The sequence below is a fragment of the Nannospalax galili genome, unplaced genomic scaffold (genome assembly GCF_000622305.1).
Source record: "Nannospalax galili isolate Female #2095 unplaced genomic scaffold, S.galili_v1.0 scaffold2094, whole genome shotgun sequence".
Taxonomy (NCBI): Eukaryota; Metazoa; Chordata; class Mammalia; order Rodentia; family Spalacidae; genus Nannospalax; species Nannospalax galili.
Genome location: NW_008335359.1, coordinates 349,195 through 368,979, shown reverse-complemented (window position 1 = coordinate 368,979; position 19,785 = coordinate 349,195). Strand labels below are relative to the sequence as shown.

At 49.8% G+C, this 19,785-nt stretch overlaps 1 protein-coding gene across 4 annotated transcripts; it reads left to right on the top strand.

Annotated features, from left to right (window-relative positions):
- The first annotated feature begins 5,393 nt into the window (after window positions 1–5,393).
- On the top strand, window positions 5,394–19,196 carry Rasal3 (RAS protein activator like 3). Of its 4 annotated transcripts, none has more exons than XM_029562022.1 (18): window positions 5,394–5,464; window positions 5,579–5,904; window positions 9,926–10,068; window positions 10,167–10,248; window positions 10,351–10,412; window positions 12,235–12,305; window positions 12,734–12,860; window positions 12,950–13,048; window positions 13,429–13,965; window positions 14,471–14,615; window positions 14,848–14,992; window positions 15,832–16,068; window positions 16,163–16,364; window positions 16,475–16,593; window positions 17,391–17,781; window positions 18,037–18,194; window positions 18,705–18,768; window positions 18,858–19,196. In XM_029562022.1, the coding sequence occupies exons 2-18, from the start codon at window positions 5,589–5,591 to the stop codon at window positions 18,999–19,001; spliced, it is 3,042 nt and encodes a 1,013-aa protein (XP_029417882.1). In that variant the 5' UTR covers window positions 5,394–5,464; window positions 5,579–5,588; the 3' UTR covers window positions 19,002–19,196. The 4 variants fall into 4 exon arrangements, with proteins under 4 accessions (XP_029417882.1, XP_008828232.1, XP_029417883.1 ...); XM_008830010.3 differs by having other exon boundaries at window positions 10,173–10,248; window positions 18,858–19,001; XM_029562023.1 differs by lacking the exon at window positions 18,705–18,768 and having other exon boundaries at window positions 18,832–19,007.
- The last annotated feature ends 589 nt before the right edge of the window (window positions 19,197–19,785 follow it).

Genomic DNA, 19,785 nt, shown 5'->3' with positions numbered 1-19,785 from the left:
CAGAACACAGAGCAGCTCATGTGCACAGTGAATGGCCTGAATGAGGCAGGTGTATCTAAAGTACGTATGCCCATGGACAGACACATCTGGCTCCAGAGGAAGAGTCTTTGACTTTTCCTAAACACTACTCCTCCGCTGATCTTGAGATTACAGTTAAGTGTAAGTTCCTGCCTAGCATATTTGAAGCCCAGGGTTCCAGGTCCACTAAAGAAAAACCCCAGCTTGATTTAGTCATTCCACATTTTATATATATCACATTGTACTCCATGAATATACACAACTATAATTTGTCACTTAAAAATAAAAACAAGGCTAGAGGTGAAGCCCAGTTGATAGAGGGCTTGCCTAATATACACAAAGCCCTGGATCCAATCTCCAACACTGCATAAACCAGGCATGATGGTGTACCTATAATCCCAGCATTCGTGAGGAGGACGCAGGAGGATCAGAAAGGTTGTCCTTAGCTTTAGCAAGTTCAAGACAAGCCTGGGATATGTGAGACCTTCTCTCTAAAAAAGGTAAGTAAAATGAAGTAAAAATAAGCAGAATAAAATAGGGACAGCAGTATGACTCAGTGGCAGAGCACTTGCCCAGTACGTGTGTGAGGCACTGAGTTATATCCCTAGCACACCCACAGGAAGGGGGGGAAAGCAGGGATTTGGGAGTGGGGACAGGATTCAATGAAATTCCAAATAGAAAGTTGAAAATTGTTTATTTGGGGGTTTTTGCTTTATTTTTAAGAGAGTCTCATGTTGGCCAAGCTGGCCTTGAACCTACTATGTAGCTGAGAATGTCCTTGAATGTCTGATCCTCTGGCCTCCACCTCCCAAGTGTTGAGATTACAGGTATGTATCACCACACCCAGTTTATGGCATTCTGGGGCTCAAACCTAGGGCCTTGTGCATGTTGGTAAAGTGCTCTACCAACTGAGTTACATCCCCAGTCCTTGAAATAACTTTTGAAAGCCAGGTATGATGGCGCACGCCTTTAATCCCAGCACTTGTGAGGCAGAGGCAGGTGGATCTCTGTGAGCTAGGAGTAAGAGGCAGGTGGATCTCTGTGAGTTCAAGGCCAGCCTGGTCTACATAGTGAGTTCAAAACTCTAGTTTCAGGCGATCCAATGCCCCCTTCTGGTCTCATGGGCACTACACATGGTACACATATACATGCAGGCAAACATTCATACACATAAAATCTTTTTAAAAAGACTTCTGCTCAGAATGGGCTTGCAAGCCCAGGTAAGTAATAAAAATGCAACAGCCCTTGTCCAAAGCAAGATTTTCAAGACAGTCACAGCAAGCAGAGCCTTAAACCAAGTGTGGGACCTCAGAGTCTAGGCCCTTGGTGACTACAGCAGCATATGCCCAGTCTTATCCCACCCACCCCCATGAATCTGCCCTCATACACCGTCCACTATGTAACCCAGGCTGGCCTCAAACTTGTAGTGATCCCCCTGCCTCAACCTTCCAAGTGTGAAGATTACAAGTGTACACGGCCCCAGGGATTCTCATTATCCTTGCCTTTGCACACAGTTCCTTCTACTTGGCACAATCTTGTTTCTTTCCCCTGATTCAGGTTACAAAGGTCACGTCTCCAGAGAAGCCCGCCCTGATTTTTCCAACCTGAGAAAAGTGGTATGTCTGTTCAGCTGGTCTTCTTCCATCCAGTATGTCTGTTTCGATCCAAGTCTTCCACACCAGCTCAGAATATCTGTTTGAATTCAAAACCTTTCTCTCTTGTCAAACTGTGAGCACCAGGAGGACAGGAATCAAACTTAATTTTCCCCTCCTTCCCCCAACCACCTAATGCACACTAAATACTCAGGAAACATTTGTTGAATGTAAGCTTTTTATTTTTATTTACTTTTAAATATCATTTATTTTTATTTTATGAGTATTTTGCTTGCATGTGTATATGTACACCACATGTGTGCAGTGCCTGTGGAAGCCAGAAGAAGGTGTCGGATTCCCTGGAACTGGAGTTACAGATGATTGTTAGCTGCCATATGAGTACTGGGAACCAAACCCAGGTCCTCTGCAAGAGCAACCAGTGCTCATAATGGCAGTCATCTCTCCAATCCAAATTTTATTTTTTAAATTATGTGTATGCCTGTATGTGATTGTGAGTGCAGGTGCCTATGTAAACCAGAAGCAGGCATGAGATCCCCTGGAACTGGAGTTACAGGTGGTTGTGAGCTGCCAATGTTGTTGCTAGGAACCAAAGTGGAATCTTCTGCAAAAACAGCATGTGTTCTTAACCACTAAGATATCTCTCCTGTTCCCAAATGTTAGCTTAAAAAAAGATTTATTTTTATTTACTTATTTTGAAACAGGGCCCTCCTATAGCCCCAGCTGGCCTAGAACTCGGTATGTAGACCAAGGCTGGTCTTGTTCTCACAGAGATCCACCTGCCTTTACTTCCTGGGATTAAAGACATGAACCATGATGCCCAACTTTATTATGTTTATTTATGTGTATATATGTGTGTTTGTGTATGTGCACAAGTATGTACATATGTGTGCATGTACTCAAGGATGCCAGAAGAGGGTATCAGATCCCCTAGAGCTGGAGTTACAGGCAGTTGTGAGCAACCTGATGTGGGTTCTGGTATTTGAACTCAGGTCTTCTGCAAGAGCAGCAAGTGCTCTTAACCACTGAGCCATCACTCCAACCCCCAAATGTTAGCTTTCTGAGACTGATATCAGTACAAATAAGGAAACTCAGAGAGAGGAAATGACTTGCCTGAGGTCACAAATTGAGAAAGAGGCCAACCAGCACTCCAACCTGGGTTGGATCTATGCTGACTCACTCCTATCAGAACCTTTACTCGCTTCTTTTTTTTAATAAAAATAAAAATTAAATTATTATTTTTATTTGTTTATTTTGTTTATTTTGTGTGTGTACCGGGCATGTGTGTAGGGGTCAGAAGACAACTTATGTGAGTCAGTTCTCTCCTTCCACCATGTGGGTCCCAGGAATCAAACTCATCTGCACCTTTTATATCCACTGAGCCTTCTTGACAGCCTACCTCTTTTTCAAGAAAACATTTATCAAAATATAAAAGATAGTGACCAGACAGTACACCAAGGTGCATCACAATGTCTTCAGTACACACACATGTCACCAGTACTCAGCTCAAAAAACAGAACATGTTAAATTTATGTTGTGTCAGTTTCATTTGTATTAAAAAAACAACTGGCTGTGGGCAAGGGTGCTGGAGAGATGACTCAGTGGTTAAGAGCATGTGCCCATGTACTGCTCTTGCAAAGGATGCAAGTTCAGTTCCTACCACCCACATTGGGTGCAAGTACCCACACACAGATACACATAATTAAAAATAAAATAAATCTTAAAAAGAACTGGAGCTATTGATATGGTTGATCAAGTAAAGGCCCTTGCTGCCAAGCTTGACAATCTGAGTTCAATCCCTAGAATCCACTTCATGGAAGGAGAGAACTGACTCCTGCAAGTTGTCCTCTCATCTAAACTATGAATACTGAGCATGGCAGTTCATGACTGTAATCCCACCATTCAGGAAATGGAAATAAGAAAATCAAAGGTTCAAGGCCAGCCTGGGCTACATGGGAGAATTTTTTTTTTTTTTAGCTCAATAGGTAAAATGCTTGCTCAGGATGCATGGAGCCCTGGGTTCAAAGGAAAAACAAACAAAACAAAAAACTGGATGTGTAGTACATAACTGTAATCCCAGCACTTAGGGGATAGAGGCAGGACGATCACTATACATCAAGTTCAGGATGAACTTAGGACACAAGAGATCCCATCTCAAAACAAGAGAACAAGGTAGGTCATCTTCCAGTAGCTCCATTTGTGCCCCTCCAAATAAAACAGATTCCCTGAGTTTTTAAAGGTTTATTTTTGTTATTTTTAAATTATGTGTATGTGTGTATATGCAAGTGAGTGTGGGTATATGTGGGATCCCCTGGAGCTGGAGTTACAGACAGTTGTGAACTGCCTGATGTGGATGTTAGGAATTGAACTCAGGTCCACTGCATGAGCAGTGCATGCTTTTAACTACTGAGCCATCTCTCCAGCCCCAATTCCTGCCTTGAAACACCTTTTGCTTGATTCAAAAATTTTAATTTTTCTTTTTCTTTGAGACAGGGTCTTGCAGAGTAGCCCTGGCTGCCCTTGAACTTATGGAAACCCTCCTGCCTCTGATTCCTAAGTGCTAGGATTATAGACATGTGCTACCACATCCGGCAAGGTTTGGAACTTTATATGAACGGATTCAGCCAGTGTATACGCCTTTTAGCTTTTGCCTTGGTTCAAGCACTGTGATTCATCCCAAGTCATTTATTCAGTTTGCTTGTTTTCCTTGCTGTATGGTATTCTTCAGTGTGAAGATGCCACACCATGTTCATTCTACCATCAGTGGACACCTGAGCTGTTTCCTGTTTGGAGCTATGAGCAGCAGTGCTGGTAAACATGTCTCCTGGGTGTCTGCTGGATCAGAGGAGACCCAGGTACTCTTGTTAGGAGGCCAAGGGCTGGGTGTGGACTCGGTGCTACAGCTCTGTTGATCATACAGAGTCCTGGGTTCCATTCTAGCACTAGAAAAAAAAACATCCAGCCAGGCCTGGTGGCACAGGCCTATAATACTAAGAACCAGGAACCCAATGCCAGCCTGGGCTACAAAGTGAGTTCTAGGCCCAGTGTGGGCAATATAAGGTAAAAAGAAGCTTAGGGTGTGGCTCAGTGCTAGAGTGCTGGCCTTGCATTCATCAGGTCCTTGGTTCCATCCTCAGTACCACTAAAAAAACGTATATTTGTAGGTAAAGGCACTTGCCATGCAAGCCTGGCAACCTGAGTTTGATCCCTGGAACTCACACAAAAGGGTAAGGAGAGAACTGACTCAAAGTTGTCCTCTGACCTCCACATAAGCACCTGGCGTGTACAGTCCCACCCCCGCCACACACACACTAATAATATTTTCTGGGGTTGTTTTGAGACAGGGTCTCACTGTGTAGCAATGCTGGGCTCGATCTCATAGAGATCTGCCTGCCTCTGCCTCCGGAGTGCTGGGATTAAAGAAAGGCCAGTGCCACCATGCTTGGCTTTTTTTTTTTAAAAAGCCATTCCTATTATATGACAGCAAAACAGCTTTCCAACCCAGGTAAGAACGTCCACACACTGGTCAGCAGGGATGAGACTTTCAGGGGCTCTGGACCTTGCAAGCCAACATTTATTTAACATGCCCCCATTTCACAGAGAAGGCAAGTTAGGCTCAAAGAGAGAGGTACTACAGCCCCCTGATCCTTCTCACCAGAAGCCGGCACTGCCACCTCTCCTCCACCCCCCACCTCCGCATCCTGCCCCCACCATGCCCTCCCAGCCTGGCTGTGCTCCGGGGTGGGACAGACAGGGTCACGTGGAGCTGGGTTTCGAGGGAGGAAGCCAGGCACAGTGCAGACGGTTGCTGATTCTGGGCTGGCCAAGAAATCAAGGTAAGGGAGGGAGGTAACGTGTTGCTACTAAGTGTATTCCCTGGTGGGAGAGCCGAGAAGACACAGGGGGAGGATGAAGAACAAATGTGGACAGACCCTGTCATCTCACACTAGAGCCTGCGCCATGGACCCACGATTGCCTGGCGAAGAGTCCCAAACTCAGCCCTCTCCGATATCATCCTACCGCTGGCATACTGGAGGCAGTAGTGAGAAGGCAGCAGGAGGGTCCCGCTGGGGCCGCTTTGTGGGCTGGGGAAGGGCCCTGAGCCACCAGGAGCCCATGGTGAGCAGCCAGCCAACTCCCCGCTCTCTGTTCCGCCGGGTCCTTTCTGCGCCCCCCAAGGAGTCACGGTCCAGTCGCCTCTGGTTTTCCAAGACCCTGTTGAGGAGGCACAGAAGTGCAGCACCACCGGAGCCTGAGCCAGGCCCCAAAGGCCCAGGTACTTGCTCCCTCACCGGGGCTGGGGCCAGGCTGGGTGGCCGGATGCCTGGGTGTTTGTCTGCCACCAGAGCATCAGTCCTCTAGACACAGGAAGTTGTGGGGAGTACGAAAGCCTAGCAGGAAGTGGCAGGGGGCCCCTAGAGCAGCCCTTTTCCCTCTTTCTACCTAAACGGGGGTGAGGGAGAGATACAGACTTGTAGGCAGCTGGGGGACAGCCTAAGAAAGGAACACGGAGTGGGCCTACAATTGTACTGTCTGGATGTTCAATGGCTCTTGGCCCTGATAAATGTCTCCTGTATCCAATGGTCCAAGTCATAGCCTGGATGTGGATCTCGGCTGCTCTGTGGCTAGAGTCTTTCTTGGTTTCTTTAAGTCAGAAATTCCCCACCTCTAACCTTGGAAAGTATATTCATTCATTCATTCATTCATTCATTCATTCAAGCAGAGGATTTAGCGTGTGTGTGTGTGCACGCGCGCATGTGTTCGGGTATGCAGCATGCCACAGCACATGTGAGGAAGTTAGAGGATAGCTGCATATTATTTGTTTATTTATGTGGAGATGGGGGAATGTATGCTGCAGAGGTCAGAAGACAACTTTCAGGTTAGTTCGCTCCTTCCACCATGTGTGTCTCAGCAATCAAACTCAGTTCCTCAGGCTTGGTGGCAAGTTCCTTTACCTGCTAAGCCATCTCAATGACCTCAAACAGAAGTCTGTTGAGCATCTAATGGATTGTAGTCTCAGACTGAAGCACTGAGGACACAGAAAGCAGAGCAGATTACATCCCTGCCTGGTGGAGCTCAAACCATAGTGGAGGTGGAGAGCTTACAGATAAAAAAAGCCAAGTGAAGATGACAGGTGCTGCCAAATGTCACCCAGAGAGACCTGGGAGGCTAGAGGAGACCTTGAATATTAGAGAACAGGAATGTAGTGCTAGCTCAGGATCCAGAATCTGCTAAGAGAGTTAGGGCTGTAGGTGTGGCTCAGTGGTATAGCACTTGCTTAACATGGAAGAGGCTGTGGGACTGTGGACCCTGTTCCCATTACCAAAAAGAAAAAAAAAAAAAACAAACAAAACGTCATGTATCCACCTTAGTGGTAAAGCAGGGGTGCAAACAAACAGGCTGAGAAGATCAAGTCAGACCTTCTGTTTCCTGGAAGCTCAAGAGATTACCCCCAAAATAAAAGTGTCTCTATGGCACAAATATAGTTTCCTGCTAAGGTCATTTGTGTGGTCATTAGGCTTTTATTTATTTATTGGTCTTTTTGAGACAGGGTCTCCCTGTAGCCCTATCTGGTCTGGAATTCACTATGTAGACCAGGTTGGCCTTGAATTCACAGATCCTCTGCCTCCCAAGTTCTGGGACTACAGGCGTGTGTTGACCAACCCTCCCGCCACTCATTTTGAAGCTAGGCTTTGTACTTCTGTTGGGTCTAGGCCAGCCAGGGCTACATAACAAGACCCTATGTCAAAATGTGCCAGGGACGTGGTGGCACATGCCTGCAGTCCCAGCACTTGGGAGGCAGACAGAGGCAGGCAGATATCTCTGAATTTAAGGCCAGTCTGGTCTACATAGTGTGCTCCAGGCCAGCTGGGGCTACCGGGAGACAATGTCTCAAAAAAAAGACACCCCCCCCAAAAAAAGAGGACCTGAAGCAATGGCTCAGCAGCAGGTAAAGGCACCTGAAGCCAAGCTTAATGACCCACGTAGTGGAAGGAGAGAACTGGAGAATTGACTCCTGCAAGTTGTCCTCCGACCTCCATGTATATGTCATGGTATGCACTCGCGCACATGTGTGCACACACACACACAAATTAAACATAATAAAAATCAACTCAGTATATAATTTGTTTTTGAGCTAGAATCTCACTATGTAGCCCTGGAAGTCCTAGAACTCGCTATGTTAATATTATTTTTTAAGTTCCATATTAGGGGCTGGAGAGATGGCTCAGCAGTTAAGAGGCCTTGCTGGTCTTGCAGAGGACCTAGACTCAGTTCCCAGTACCCACATGGCAGCCAACAACTGTCTGTAACTCCAGTTCCAGGAGATCTAGTCCGGTCTTCATAGTCATAAACATAAAAATAAATCCAGAAAAAATTTAAAGTTCCATATTGCAGGAATTTGGAGGAGCAGTGCTGAAAATCAAACAGGGCCTCATACATACTAGGCAAGTGCTCTACCAGTGAGCTCTATTTCCAGCCCTGCAGAGCCATTCTTTGAGTTCTCACAGGATAGGATGTTAGAGCTTGCCCTCTACATAGGATCCAGACAGAGCTTTCTAACAAACAGCCTCCTCCTACTCAACATTTCCCATGGCTCCCTATTGCCACCATGATAGCATCCTGATTCCTGGGCCCAGTGGTAGAGGGCATCCTTAGCATGTGCCAAGCCCTAGGCTCAATTCCCAGTACCACAAACAAAAACTAAGCAAAACCTAGTTCTTCCAACTGGTTGCCAAGACCTTCCCCTCCAATCTCTGAGCCCTCCAGATTTTCTTGTTCTTCCCTTTATTCCCTTGCCCATCTCACAGCTTTTGTTCAGATTCTCCTGCCACCTTCTCTTTCATCTCTGCTTAATTAAATTTAAACCAGTTGAAGACCTATTGCAAATGTACTCTTTCTAGGCCTTCCCTGGCCCACTATCTACCACCTGCCCTACCTTTAACTTTTTCTATACCTTTCTCAAACTGAATACTTTCCATCTTAGATTAAAATTTTTAAATTACATATATATATGTATGTCTATAGTGTGTGCATGTGTTATATGTATGGCATGTGGCAGTCAGAGGACAACTTTGTGGACTAGTTCACTCTTTCTACCTCTACATGGGTCCCAGGGATGGAACTCAAGTTGTTACGCTTACATTGCAATTGCCTTTACTGAGCCTCAGATTAATTATGTATGTATCTCTCTCTCCTTCCCTCCCTCTCTCTTCCTCTCCCTCTCTCTCCTTCTCTCCCTCTTTCCCTCCTCCCTCCCTTGAGATAGGATCTCCCTCTAGTCCAGGCTGGCCTGGAATCATCATCATCTTGCTTCAGTGTCTCAGGTGCTGTGATTACATGTGTGTGCTACTAGGCCCAGCCCTTGTCTACTCTCTTGGTTAAGGGAGGAATGCTTGTGTTTGTAAGCTTAATTACTTATAAGCTGTATGACCCTGGGCAGGCCACTCAGCCTCTCTGGGCCTGTTATTATTTTTAATTTATGTGCATGAGTGTATTGCCTACTTCCTGCATTTATGTATGTGGTGCAATGCCTGAGGAGGTCAGAAGAGAGCATTGGATCCCTTGGAACGAGTTAAAGAAGTTGTTAGCCACCATGTGGGTGCTGAGAACAGAACCCAGGTCCTCTGCAAGAGCAGCCAGTGCTCTTAACCACTGAACCATCTCTTCAGTCCCAGTTATCTTAGTAAGATTTATCATTTTGTGTGTCTGAGTGTTTTGCCTATGTGTATTTAAGTGCACCCACAGGGGCCAGAAGAGAATATTGGATCCCCTAGAACTGGAGTTGTGGACATTTGTGACCAAATGCAGCAAGTTCTCTTTTTTTGTGTGGGTTGGATTTTTTTGTTTTGTTTTGTTTGAGAGAGGGTCTCACTGTGTAGCCCTAGCTGGCCTGGACTAGTAGACTAGACTGACCTCAAATTCAGAGAGCCACATGCCTCTGCCTCCTGAGTGGTGGGATTAAAGGCATATGCTACCATGTCCCTGCAGCAGCATCAAGTGCTCTTATTCAGTGAGCCATCTCTCCAACCCTCTGGGCCTCAGTTCTAATGCTCTTTAAATGGCATTCAGAGGACTTAGTGAGAGAAGGCATGTAGAGTGGTAAACAGTACTGGACACACAGTTGGTGGGCTGTGTACAATGCTACGGTTGGTGGGAAAAAAACTCCATAGAGAAGTAGAGATTTGCCCAAGGACACACAGTTTGGCATGATTGCTGTAGGGTACATGCCTGCTGCAGGAAGGTGACCTGAGGTAGAAAAGGGGGCTGAGATTCCTCAGCACCCACTTCCTTCCCAGAGCTAGAGCTGGAACTGGAAGCAGACCCACAGCAGCCTGTTCCACAGATCCCGGAGGCTCCCACACCTGACATGCCTGTCTGGGACATCGGGGGCTTCACCCTGCTTGAAGGAAGACTGGTGCTGCTTGGGGGTGAGGAGGAGGTAAGAGGGGCAAGTTGAGGGAAGGGGACAGGCAGCAGCAGAGGGGGAGTCTCAGGAACACGCCTGCTTCCTCTTTCTGACTGCCTGCTCCTACGGAGGATCAGGGTCCTCGCCAGCTCCGGGTGGGAAGTGCCAGCTCAGAGAGCAGCATGCAAGCCATGGGGAACCTCAGAGATTCAGGTAAATTTGGGAGGTGGTGGAGGCTCGAGGATTGGGGAGCCTTTCAAAGTGGTATATAATCCACATTTCCCACCCCCAACATCCACCTCTGGACCACCACAGATCGGACCCCTGGAAAAACAGAGTCAGACGCTGCAGGCTCCAACCAGGTCCACAATGTTCGGGTAAGGCAGTGTGTTGGGAGATTGGGGGTGTGTAGAGGCAAGGGTAAACAAGGACTTCCAGACCAGAGCCTCACACATGCTAGGCAAGTACTCTACCACTGAACTAAATCCCCATACCTTAGGTGAAATATAAATATATATGTTGTTAGGGGCAGATGTGGTAGCGCATGCCTGTAATGCCATCACTCAGTGGCAGAGACAGGAGAATTGACTGGACTCCATAATGAGTTCTAGGCCAGCCAGGGATACATCTAGCACTGCCTAAAAAATAAGACACACACATACACGCCAAAATCTTATTTTAAAATTTTTGGATTTTTTTTTTTGTGTGTATGAGTGTTATGCCTGAATGAATATAAGTGCACCTATGTTGTGCAATGCCCTGGGAGGACAGAAGGCATTGGATCCCCTGGGACTGGAGTTATGGTGGTTGTTAGCTGCCATGTGGGTGCTGGGATTTGAACCTGGATCTTCTGCAAGAACAGCCAGTGCACTTAACTACTGAGCCATCTCCCAGGCCCCCACTCAAATTTTATTTTAAAATAGGGTACCACTAAATTGTCCACTCAGGTCTTGAACTTATGATTCTCCTACCTCGGCCTCCAGAGTAGCTAGGATTGTAGTCCTGGGCCTCTAGGCCCCATAGAAAGGGATCATGAGCAGGACAGTGACTGTCTCCTGTCTGTCAAATAGCACTAATGAGAAAAGTCCTCTGTTTTTGTTTGGGGCTTTGGGGAGGGGGGGCCAGGGTCTCACCCTGTGATCATTCGTATAGCTCATGCTGGCCTCAAAATATTGGCAATCCTCCTGCCTCAGCCTCCCAAATACTGGGATTACAGATGTGAGCCATCATACCTGGTTCCCTCTCCATTTTATAAGTAGTCAATACAGAATTCAGGAAAGAGAGTGATTGGTGCTTTAGAGATGGAAGCTGCCGGGTGGGAATGAGGAGATGGCTCAGTGAGTTAAGTACTTGCTAGACAATCTTAAGGAACTGGAGTTCCCTAGCACTCAAGCAGATGCTGAGTGAGCATGGCAGCTTGCTTGTGATTCCAGCACTCAGAAGGTGGAGAATCCCTGGTATCCCTAGAGCAAGCTGGCTAGCTGCTCTAGTGGTGCTCTCGTGTTGAGTTCCCTGTCTCGTGGTGAAGAGTGAGTCTTGACATCAGCCTCGGGCCTCCACACACATACATGTGCATGCTCACTCACATATGCACACACATGTGAACACACATACACAGATGTATACCATACACATAGACACATAAAAAATAAAAACAGAAAAAAATACAGAAATGGAAGCCTGTCTGCTTTTCTAGGTCTAACTCAAAAAGTATTTTCCTTTCCTTTTTTTCTTTTTTTTTTGGATACTGACCAAAAGCCTATAAATGTTTTCCTTGATACTCTGGGCTTCCTCAGAAGTCCCCCACCCTCCTCCACCTTGCAGATGTTTGCCTACTGCCGTTGCTGAACATGGGGCTTTCTTGGACTGTTATTTGAAAGGCATGACTTTCAAAGAAGGAAGGAAGGAGAGGAGGGAGGGAAAGGGAAGAAGGAAAAATGCAAGCTCCTGGGCAAGGGACCGTAGCACCACTGATGGAGTATTTTTCCCTCATGAGGACTTGAGTTTGATCCCCAGCACTGCAGAACATGTCCATGAATGTGAACTGCTGGTTAGTTATTACTACTGCTGATGCACCTGGGTGTAGACTGAATCCACAAACCAAAATCCAAAAGACCACAAACCCTGTGGTGCTCAGTGGATAAGGAGCTGAGGAAGAGCCTCAGGGTTCTACCTAGCTGACAGCTCCCTTTCCCCCAGGGGTTACTCAAGAGGCTGAAAGAGAAGAAAAAGGCCAGGTCAGAGCTGGGAACCCACACCCCTCGAGATGGGTAAGAGTATCTGGGAGGCTACAGGTCTTGCAGCTTAACACTGCCCACTTCCTGCCTTCTTATCCTCACCTTCACCTTCACGGCACACCTCCAAGGAAGGGCCTCTTCTCTTTCTCCCCATGTCAGGTGAACTTGGGACCACAAAGACCCTAGCCCTTTTCCAAGTCCTTGATTGAAGGGTGGGAGTGAGCTCTCAAAAGCTAACTGAACACCCCCGGATCTGGGAGGGCCAGGGAAGGGTTCGTTAAGCTGAAAGCTCCGAAGGATGGGTAAAAATTAAGCCAAAAAGGGCTGGGGTAAGAACTCCAGGCAGAGGAAACAGCAGGTCAAAGGCTAAGAGGCTGGGAGGGATAGTAGCAAAGGATTGAGTGATGGGCGATAAGGGGGTGAGGGAGAAATCAACTCTTGCTGGCCCTTCCTCACCTCAGACCCCCCAGTGTACTGGGCTCCAGAGAATCTCTCGCCACGCTCTCAGAGCTGGACCTGGGCGCCGAGCGGGATGTGAGAGTCTGGCCGCTGCATCATAGCCTCCTGGGGGAGCCCTACTGCTTCCAGGTAAGTACAGCAAGCGTCCAGCCTGGTCCCACCTGTGACCCTCCTTCTCCACCTTCCTCCGCCACACCCTTGGATCCCCGCCCTAACAGGTAACCTGGGCTGGCGGGAGCCGCTGCTTCTCCTGTCGCTCCTGTGCTGAGAGAGACCGTTGGATCGAAGACCTTCGTCGGCAGTTCCACACCAACCAGGTCATTGCAGGGGAGGAGACGAACAGGAAAACCTACCCACAAGGCCCTACCCCTTCCACGCTACCCCAGTACAGCTTGCCCCCCCATCCCCGCAACACGCCCAGCCCCGAGTGTCAGACTCGCCCCTGTCCAGCTCCCCGTTCTATTTGCACCCCAAATCCTGCCTCGTTGCCAATTCCCAGGCTACTCCTCCTGTCCTGAGCACCGATGTGTGCGGGATTCCCCAAAGCTAGAAGTTTTCTGCTTAGCCGCCTCGACATTTTCGTGCTCCTTACTCAGGCACGTAGCGATTTCCCCACGCGCGAGGCGCACCCTGGTCGCGGTGCGCATCTTGGAGCGCGGACGTCTCCGAAACACTCCCACCCTACTCCTGTCCGCAGGACAACGTGGAGCGGGAGGAGACGTGGCTGAGCGTGTGGGTGCACGAGGCCAAGGGGCTACCCCGGGCCGCAGCACCCGGCGTGCGCACCGAGCTGTGGCTGGACGGCGCGCTTCTGGCGCGCACTGCACCGCGGGCCGGCCCGGGCCAGCTCTTCTGGGCCGAACGCTTCCACTTTGAGGCGCTGCCGCCAGCCCGTCGCCTGTCGCTGCGGTTGCGCGGAGCAGGTCCGGCAGGAGTAGCGGTGGGCCGCGTGGCGCTGGCGCTGGACGAGGTGAGCGTCCCCCGCGCGCCCGCGGCCGGCCTGGAGCGCTGGTTCCCGCTGCTTGGGGCATCCGCCGGTGCGGCGCTGCGGGCGCGAATCCGGGCGCGACGCCTGCGCGTGCTGGCGTCGGAGCGCTACAAAGAGCTGGCTGAGTTTATCACCTTCCACTATGCTCGCCTCTGTGGGGCGCTGGAGCCCGCACTGTCGGCTCAGGCTAAGGAGGAGCTGGCAGCCGTCATGGTGCGCGTCCTGCGGGCCACTGGCAGGGCACAGGTGAGGATCCCGGAAGGCGCAGACAGGGGCAGGGACCTAGGGGCCTGCTTTGTGCCTGACTGGGCGGGGTCCGAGAGGGGCGGGGCTCCGTGAGGGGTGGGGCCAGAGCTTCAGCTGGGCGGAGCGGTGTTCCTCGAGGGGCGGCCCTGTGCCTCTGCTGCGAGGGGCGGGACCTGTGACTCACCACGCGGGGCGGGATTTTTTCTCAGCTGCCAGGGACCGGGCCGGAGTCCCAGGCGTGAGAAGGCGGGGCTCCGTGAGGGGCGGGGCTTGGGCATCAGGCGCGTGGGGCGAGGCCTGAACTTGAGCTGTGAGGGGTGGGGCCGGAGCTCAGCCTCTGGGCTAAGGCGCTTATTTCTATGAGAGGTGGTGGTTGTGGTCTCAGCTAAAAAGAGCCAGAAATGAGCGCTGTGTTTCAGTATCAACCAGGAGAGAGAAGGCCTGTGTACAGGTACGAAAGATGAGTGAATGGCTGGGCTTCCCAGGCTCGCTCTGCCCTGCACAGGCATTGGTGACAGACCTGGGCACCGCAGAGCTGGTGCGCTGTGGAGGCCGTGAAGCGCTGCTATTTCGAGAAAATACCCTAGCCACCAAGGCCATTGACGAGTATATGAAACTGGTAGCACAAGAGTACCTCCAGGAGACCCTAGGTGAGCTGGGTGAAGGATTGGTGTCAGAGACCCTCTAAGTGGGCTAAAGGACCCTAGAGGAGATCTAGGAGACCCTGGGTAATAGTGATTTGGGGTGTTAGGATTCTGGAGTGGGAAATTGGCATTTTCTCAAGATGTTAGGTACCTCCAGTGTAAGTTGGAGATAAGATTAGAGACTGGGTGTGATGAGTTTGGACTTAATGGTCTTTGACTGCCCTGTGCTGGACTACAGGGCAGGTTGTGCAGCGTCTCTGTGCCTCCACTGAAGACTGTGAAGTAGACCCCAGCAAGTGTCCAACCCCAGAACTGCCCGAGCACCAGGCCAGACTCAGAAACAACTGCAAGGAAGTCTTTGAAACCATCATCCATTCCTATGAGTGAGAATCAGGGGCCCAGTACCTGAGTCCAGCCCTCCTCTCAGCCACAGTGTTGCCCCAAACACCCCCACTCCCCCAGCAAATTAAGGTTGTCAAATAAAATAATGTGCAGGACACTTGTTAAATTTACTGCAATATTTGATATATACTTATATCAAAGTCAAATTTAACAGGGTGTCTTGAAGTTTTGTTTACTATGTTTGGCATCCCTACAATTCCCATGCCCCACCTAACCTCAAGTAACTTAGGACCCAGTTTCTTAGCCTTTAACCACTGAGGATTGCATACCCCAATCCTATACCACTTGGTTCTTTGTCAATATAGGTCTTCTGACTATAGATGATGCATGCTCCCAATCCCACAACCCCTCACTTTAACAGACCCTGTGTCCCTAATCCTATGAAACTGATTATAAGAAACACGACTGTCCAGTTCCTTGGCTTCTGACCTTATATGCTTAATCTTATGACTTCTGACCCCTACTTCATGTTAATAGTCTAACACCTCACTTTCATGTCTATTTATGATTACATCCCAAATGCCTGACCTTTGTCCCCATGTAATTTTATATGCCCAAATATAAGAGTACTGGCTCCAGAGGTTGCTGGAATTATGACAGAAGTTCTGAGCCCCTGGGACCCAAGCCCCAAGCATCATTATCCCAAATAGTCCCAACCCTACAACCCAAACTCCAGGTTCAATGAGAAGAATGTTTACATGGGCTTCATAAACCATAGATCACAGACAAACCACATCTGACCCCTGACCTTATGACTTTGACCATCCATGATTTTTATGCCCCTAGCCCCCTTCTCTGACCATTGCTTCTTCTGCTCCAGCTGGTTCCCAGCAGAGCTGGGTACTGTATTCTCAAGCTGGCGAGAAGCCTGCAAAGCACGTGGCTCTGAAGCACTGGGCCCCCGGCTGGTGTGTGCCTCCCTCTTCCTGAGGCTCCTCTGCCCTGCCATCCTGGCACCTAGTCTCTTTGGCCTGGCACCAGAGTATCCGACCCCAGGTCCAGCCCGGACCCTCACGCTGATCGCCAAGGTCATCCAGAATCTCGCCAACCGTGCGCCGTAGGTGGTGGGAAGCTGAGGGGCACCAATGGGTTAGGAGAGTAGGGAGTTGACAGGTGCTTGTCCTGACTCACCCATCCTGGCCCCAACTCAGGTTTGGCGAGAAGGAAGCCTATATGGGCTTCATGAATAGCTTCCTGGAAGATCATGGACCAGCCATGCAGTGCTTCCTGAACCAGGTGGCTGTGGTAAATGTGGATGCCACACCCAGTGGTTACCAAGGCAGTGGAGACTTGGCCCTTCAGTTGGCAGTCCTGCATGCCCAGCTCTGCACAATCTTTGCCGAACTTGACCAGGTGTGGTCTGAGCCCAGAGTCCTGGATGGAGGCAGAATGGGGCGGCAACAAGGCTGGGAGGCTCTGGCTTCTGGCAGTTCACAGGGCCTCCTCCTTGCGTGCCTTGACAGACAACCAAAGACAGCTTGGAACCACTGCCAACCATTCTACAAGCCATCGAAGAGGGCCGGCCTGTCCCAGTGTCTGTGCCAATGCGTCTTCCCCGGACCCCCACCCAGGTCCATTCCAGGTAACCTCTAGTCTGGTCTGGGTTCCCATGGGTGGGAAGAGAGGTCTAAGGACGTGGATAAGGTCAGGGGCCAGGGGTAGGATCCTGTTGGGGTTAGGGATCAGAGGCTGAGGATGGCATCCTGTAAAGAGTCAGAGTGACCCACAATGTGGTCACCGGGCAGGCAGTCACAGAGTCAGATTAAGTCCAAGATAGAGATAGAGTCTTGTTAGAGGACAGGAAAGGGTCACCTCTGCAATCAGAGAAAGTCGCCTTGTAAGATGATGATGTCGACAGGGAGACCCTGTCTCAAAAAGACCAAAAAGGAAAAGATAGATGATGGTGTCATCAGAGGCTGGGGATGAGGTTAAATCAAGGGTAGGGGAAGAGCAGATGTTACAAAGGTCAAGCACAGGACAAAATAGGGCTAGGCATGATGAGGTCACAGGTTAGAGTTCATGTTCTATCAGGGAGTAGGAACAGCATGGTCAGCTTAAGGTCAGAGGCTGAAGAGAAGATAGAGTCACATTGGGAAGAAAGATGGTACCCTTGTGAGCCAGGGTCAGACTGGAATCAGAATTCTGTTACAGAAATGGTCAGGTCAAGGGCAATTCAGAGCCAAAGCTAGTGAGGGAGCAAAGATTAGATTGGGGTGATTTGGTAGTCAGAAGGGCAGCGTCTCATCAAAGTCATAGGTCACAATGTCCCAAGAGACAGGGTCTCGTTGGTATAGGAAGTGGGTCATTTCCGGCCAGAGGTCGGGATGGCGTCATCTCAGGGGCCAGCTGAGGGTCTGAACTCCCACATCCCACTCCCAGCTTCTCTGTAGGGGAGAAGCCCGGCTTCCTGGCACCGCGAGACCTCCCCAAGCACACCCCTCTCATTTCCAAGAGCCAGTCTCTGCGCAGCTTTCAAGGGGCAAGAGGTTGGGCCTGCCGGCGGCCGGATAACGAACAGCCCCCACGGAGGACCCGGCCAGTGCAGCGCGCGCAGAGTGTCCCTGCAAGACGCCCTCCTCCCCGCCGCTCGTCTGCGGGGCCCCGGCCAAGACCCAAAGGTTCCCTGCGCCCTGGTCCCGTGCCCCGAAGCCGACCCTGGACTGGGGCCTCCGCCTCGTTGCCTCGGAAGCCATCGGTGCCCTGGCAGCGCCAGCTGGACCAGCCCCGGGACGGAAACCATGTTCCGGGCACGCACCGACCGGTGGGCAAGGTGACGTCCCATTCAGAGCCTCGCCTGGGGGTGGGGCGGGCAGCAGATAGGAGCGGGACTAAGGGCAGAAAGTCGAGACTGATTTGAAATACAGAACCGGTTGCGCGGTGTGACCCTCCCTAAACCTGTTTTCCTTGCCAAACAACAGGAGCGATGCTCCCCAAGTGGGTAGAGCGATGTTCAGGCCAAGAGCATGAGACTAGGCAAGGAAGGGGCCTGAGGATCCGTCAGATTACAGCTGCAGTCTCCCCACAGCTAGCAGAGCTACAGTGCGAAGTGGCCGCGCTGCGCGAGGAACAGAAAGCGCTGTCCCACCTCGTGGAGTCGCTGAACATCCATATCCAGGCCTTGACCGAGCAGCAGGAGCAACTGCAGAGTCAGCTACAGGACCTGGACTCAAGGCTGGGAGCAGGGTGAGCCCGGCCCTGACAGCTCCAACCCCTACCTACATCAGCCTCGCCCCCAAGATACCCAGGTCCTGACAGTCCCCATAGATATTGCAGCCTACCCCTCAAGAAGCCTCTCCTAGCTGGGTTGGGCCACCTAGGGGCATCCTACACACTGGTTAGTCTCCTCCTCCAAATGGTGACTGATTAATCCTTGCATCTTTTTTTTCCTCCCTCTTTTTCTCATTTGCAGCAGGGCCTAGCAATTTAGGTCAAGTTGACCTCAAACTCTTCATCCTCATGTCTCAGCCTTCTGAGTTGTTGGGGTTACAGGCTTGCACCATTATGCCAGACTAGTCTTTAAACCTTAACCATACCAAGATCTAATCTATACCAGTGCTTCAAACATACTTATGCCCAACTGTTTAGTCTGAACAAACCCCAACTCCATTCCAAGCCCTGCCTTGGCTGTCCATTCAGTATGAAAGGGATTTCCTCAGCTTCTGACCTTTCCCCTTCTGTCCCCAAACCCCACAGAACCTCAAAGTTGGATCCTAAGGGTAGTCTTTCAAGCAATGAAGGCCGCAGGCTGAAAAGTCTGGTGAGATTCTTGTTGGAGACTGGAGAGAGTGGGGAGTCTAATTAGTGAGTAATCCTTCCTTAGGAAACCCACTTCCACTGCCTTCCCAGGAGCACCGACTGACTGAGATAGAATGTACTCAGGACCAGCTGAGGGATGCCATCCAAAGCCTACAGCTTCTTTCAAGGACACCAGGATCCTGGAGCCAGCCCCTGCCTCTTAACGCACTCTGTGTCAATGGAGACACCACCTGAGCTTTTCATCCCACCCCACATGGTCTGGAAGCCAAGAGAGCCATCTTAGAGGATTATCAGACCCTGCCTCAGCCTTACATGGTCTACGGTGTATGTGTGGAGGGGTGAGGGGAAAGTTGGAAGTTCCAGCCACTCAGGTATTGTAAGGTTGCCCAGTAAAATCTCCATTTCAGTAAAATCACTGGTTTCTTTGTTCCTGTGTATGATTAACTAGAGCACACACCCAGTCCCCCATTCAACTCTCCTAGATTTATCCCTAATTTGAGGTCTCCTGAAGATGGTAATACAGTAACACAAATGAATTCCCACTATCTGTGTGACCTTAGGCCATCACTCTAGGAGATTCCATTCTCTCATCTGTAAAATGGATCTAAAGTTCTCCACAGAGTGGAAAACTCTTAGTTAAAGGTGTTCAATATAAGGCATTCATCACTGTTAAGGCCAGCACCTGCTTCTCAATGAAACACATATCCCCCATCCACTGCATATTCTACCAATCCCCTAGATGACAGAATCTTCCTAGACCCAGAATCACAAGCCAAGTACTTTGTGGCAGAGAGAGTCTAAGTCTGGGAGGCAGATGAAAGAAAGGAACGTAGATGAGGAGACAGCTGGACTGTGGCTGGTTGAGTGTATGAGCAGGCATTTGAGTCATGAGTAAGGAGTAAGGTGAGTAGAATAGGCAGATGACTAGGTTAGCGTTCACTGAATGATTGGCTTGGTAGATGTTTAACACAAATTGCTAATCACAATGGATAGATAGGTCTACCTAGAGAAGGCCTGA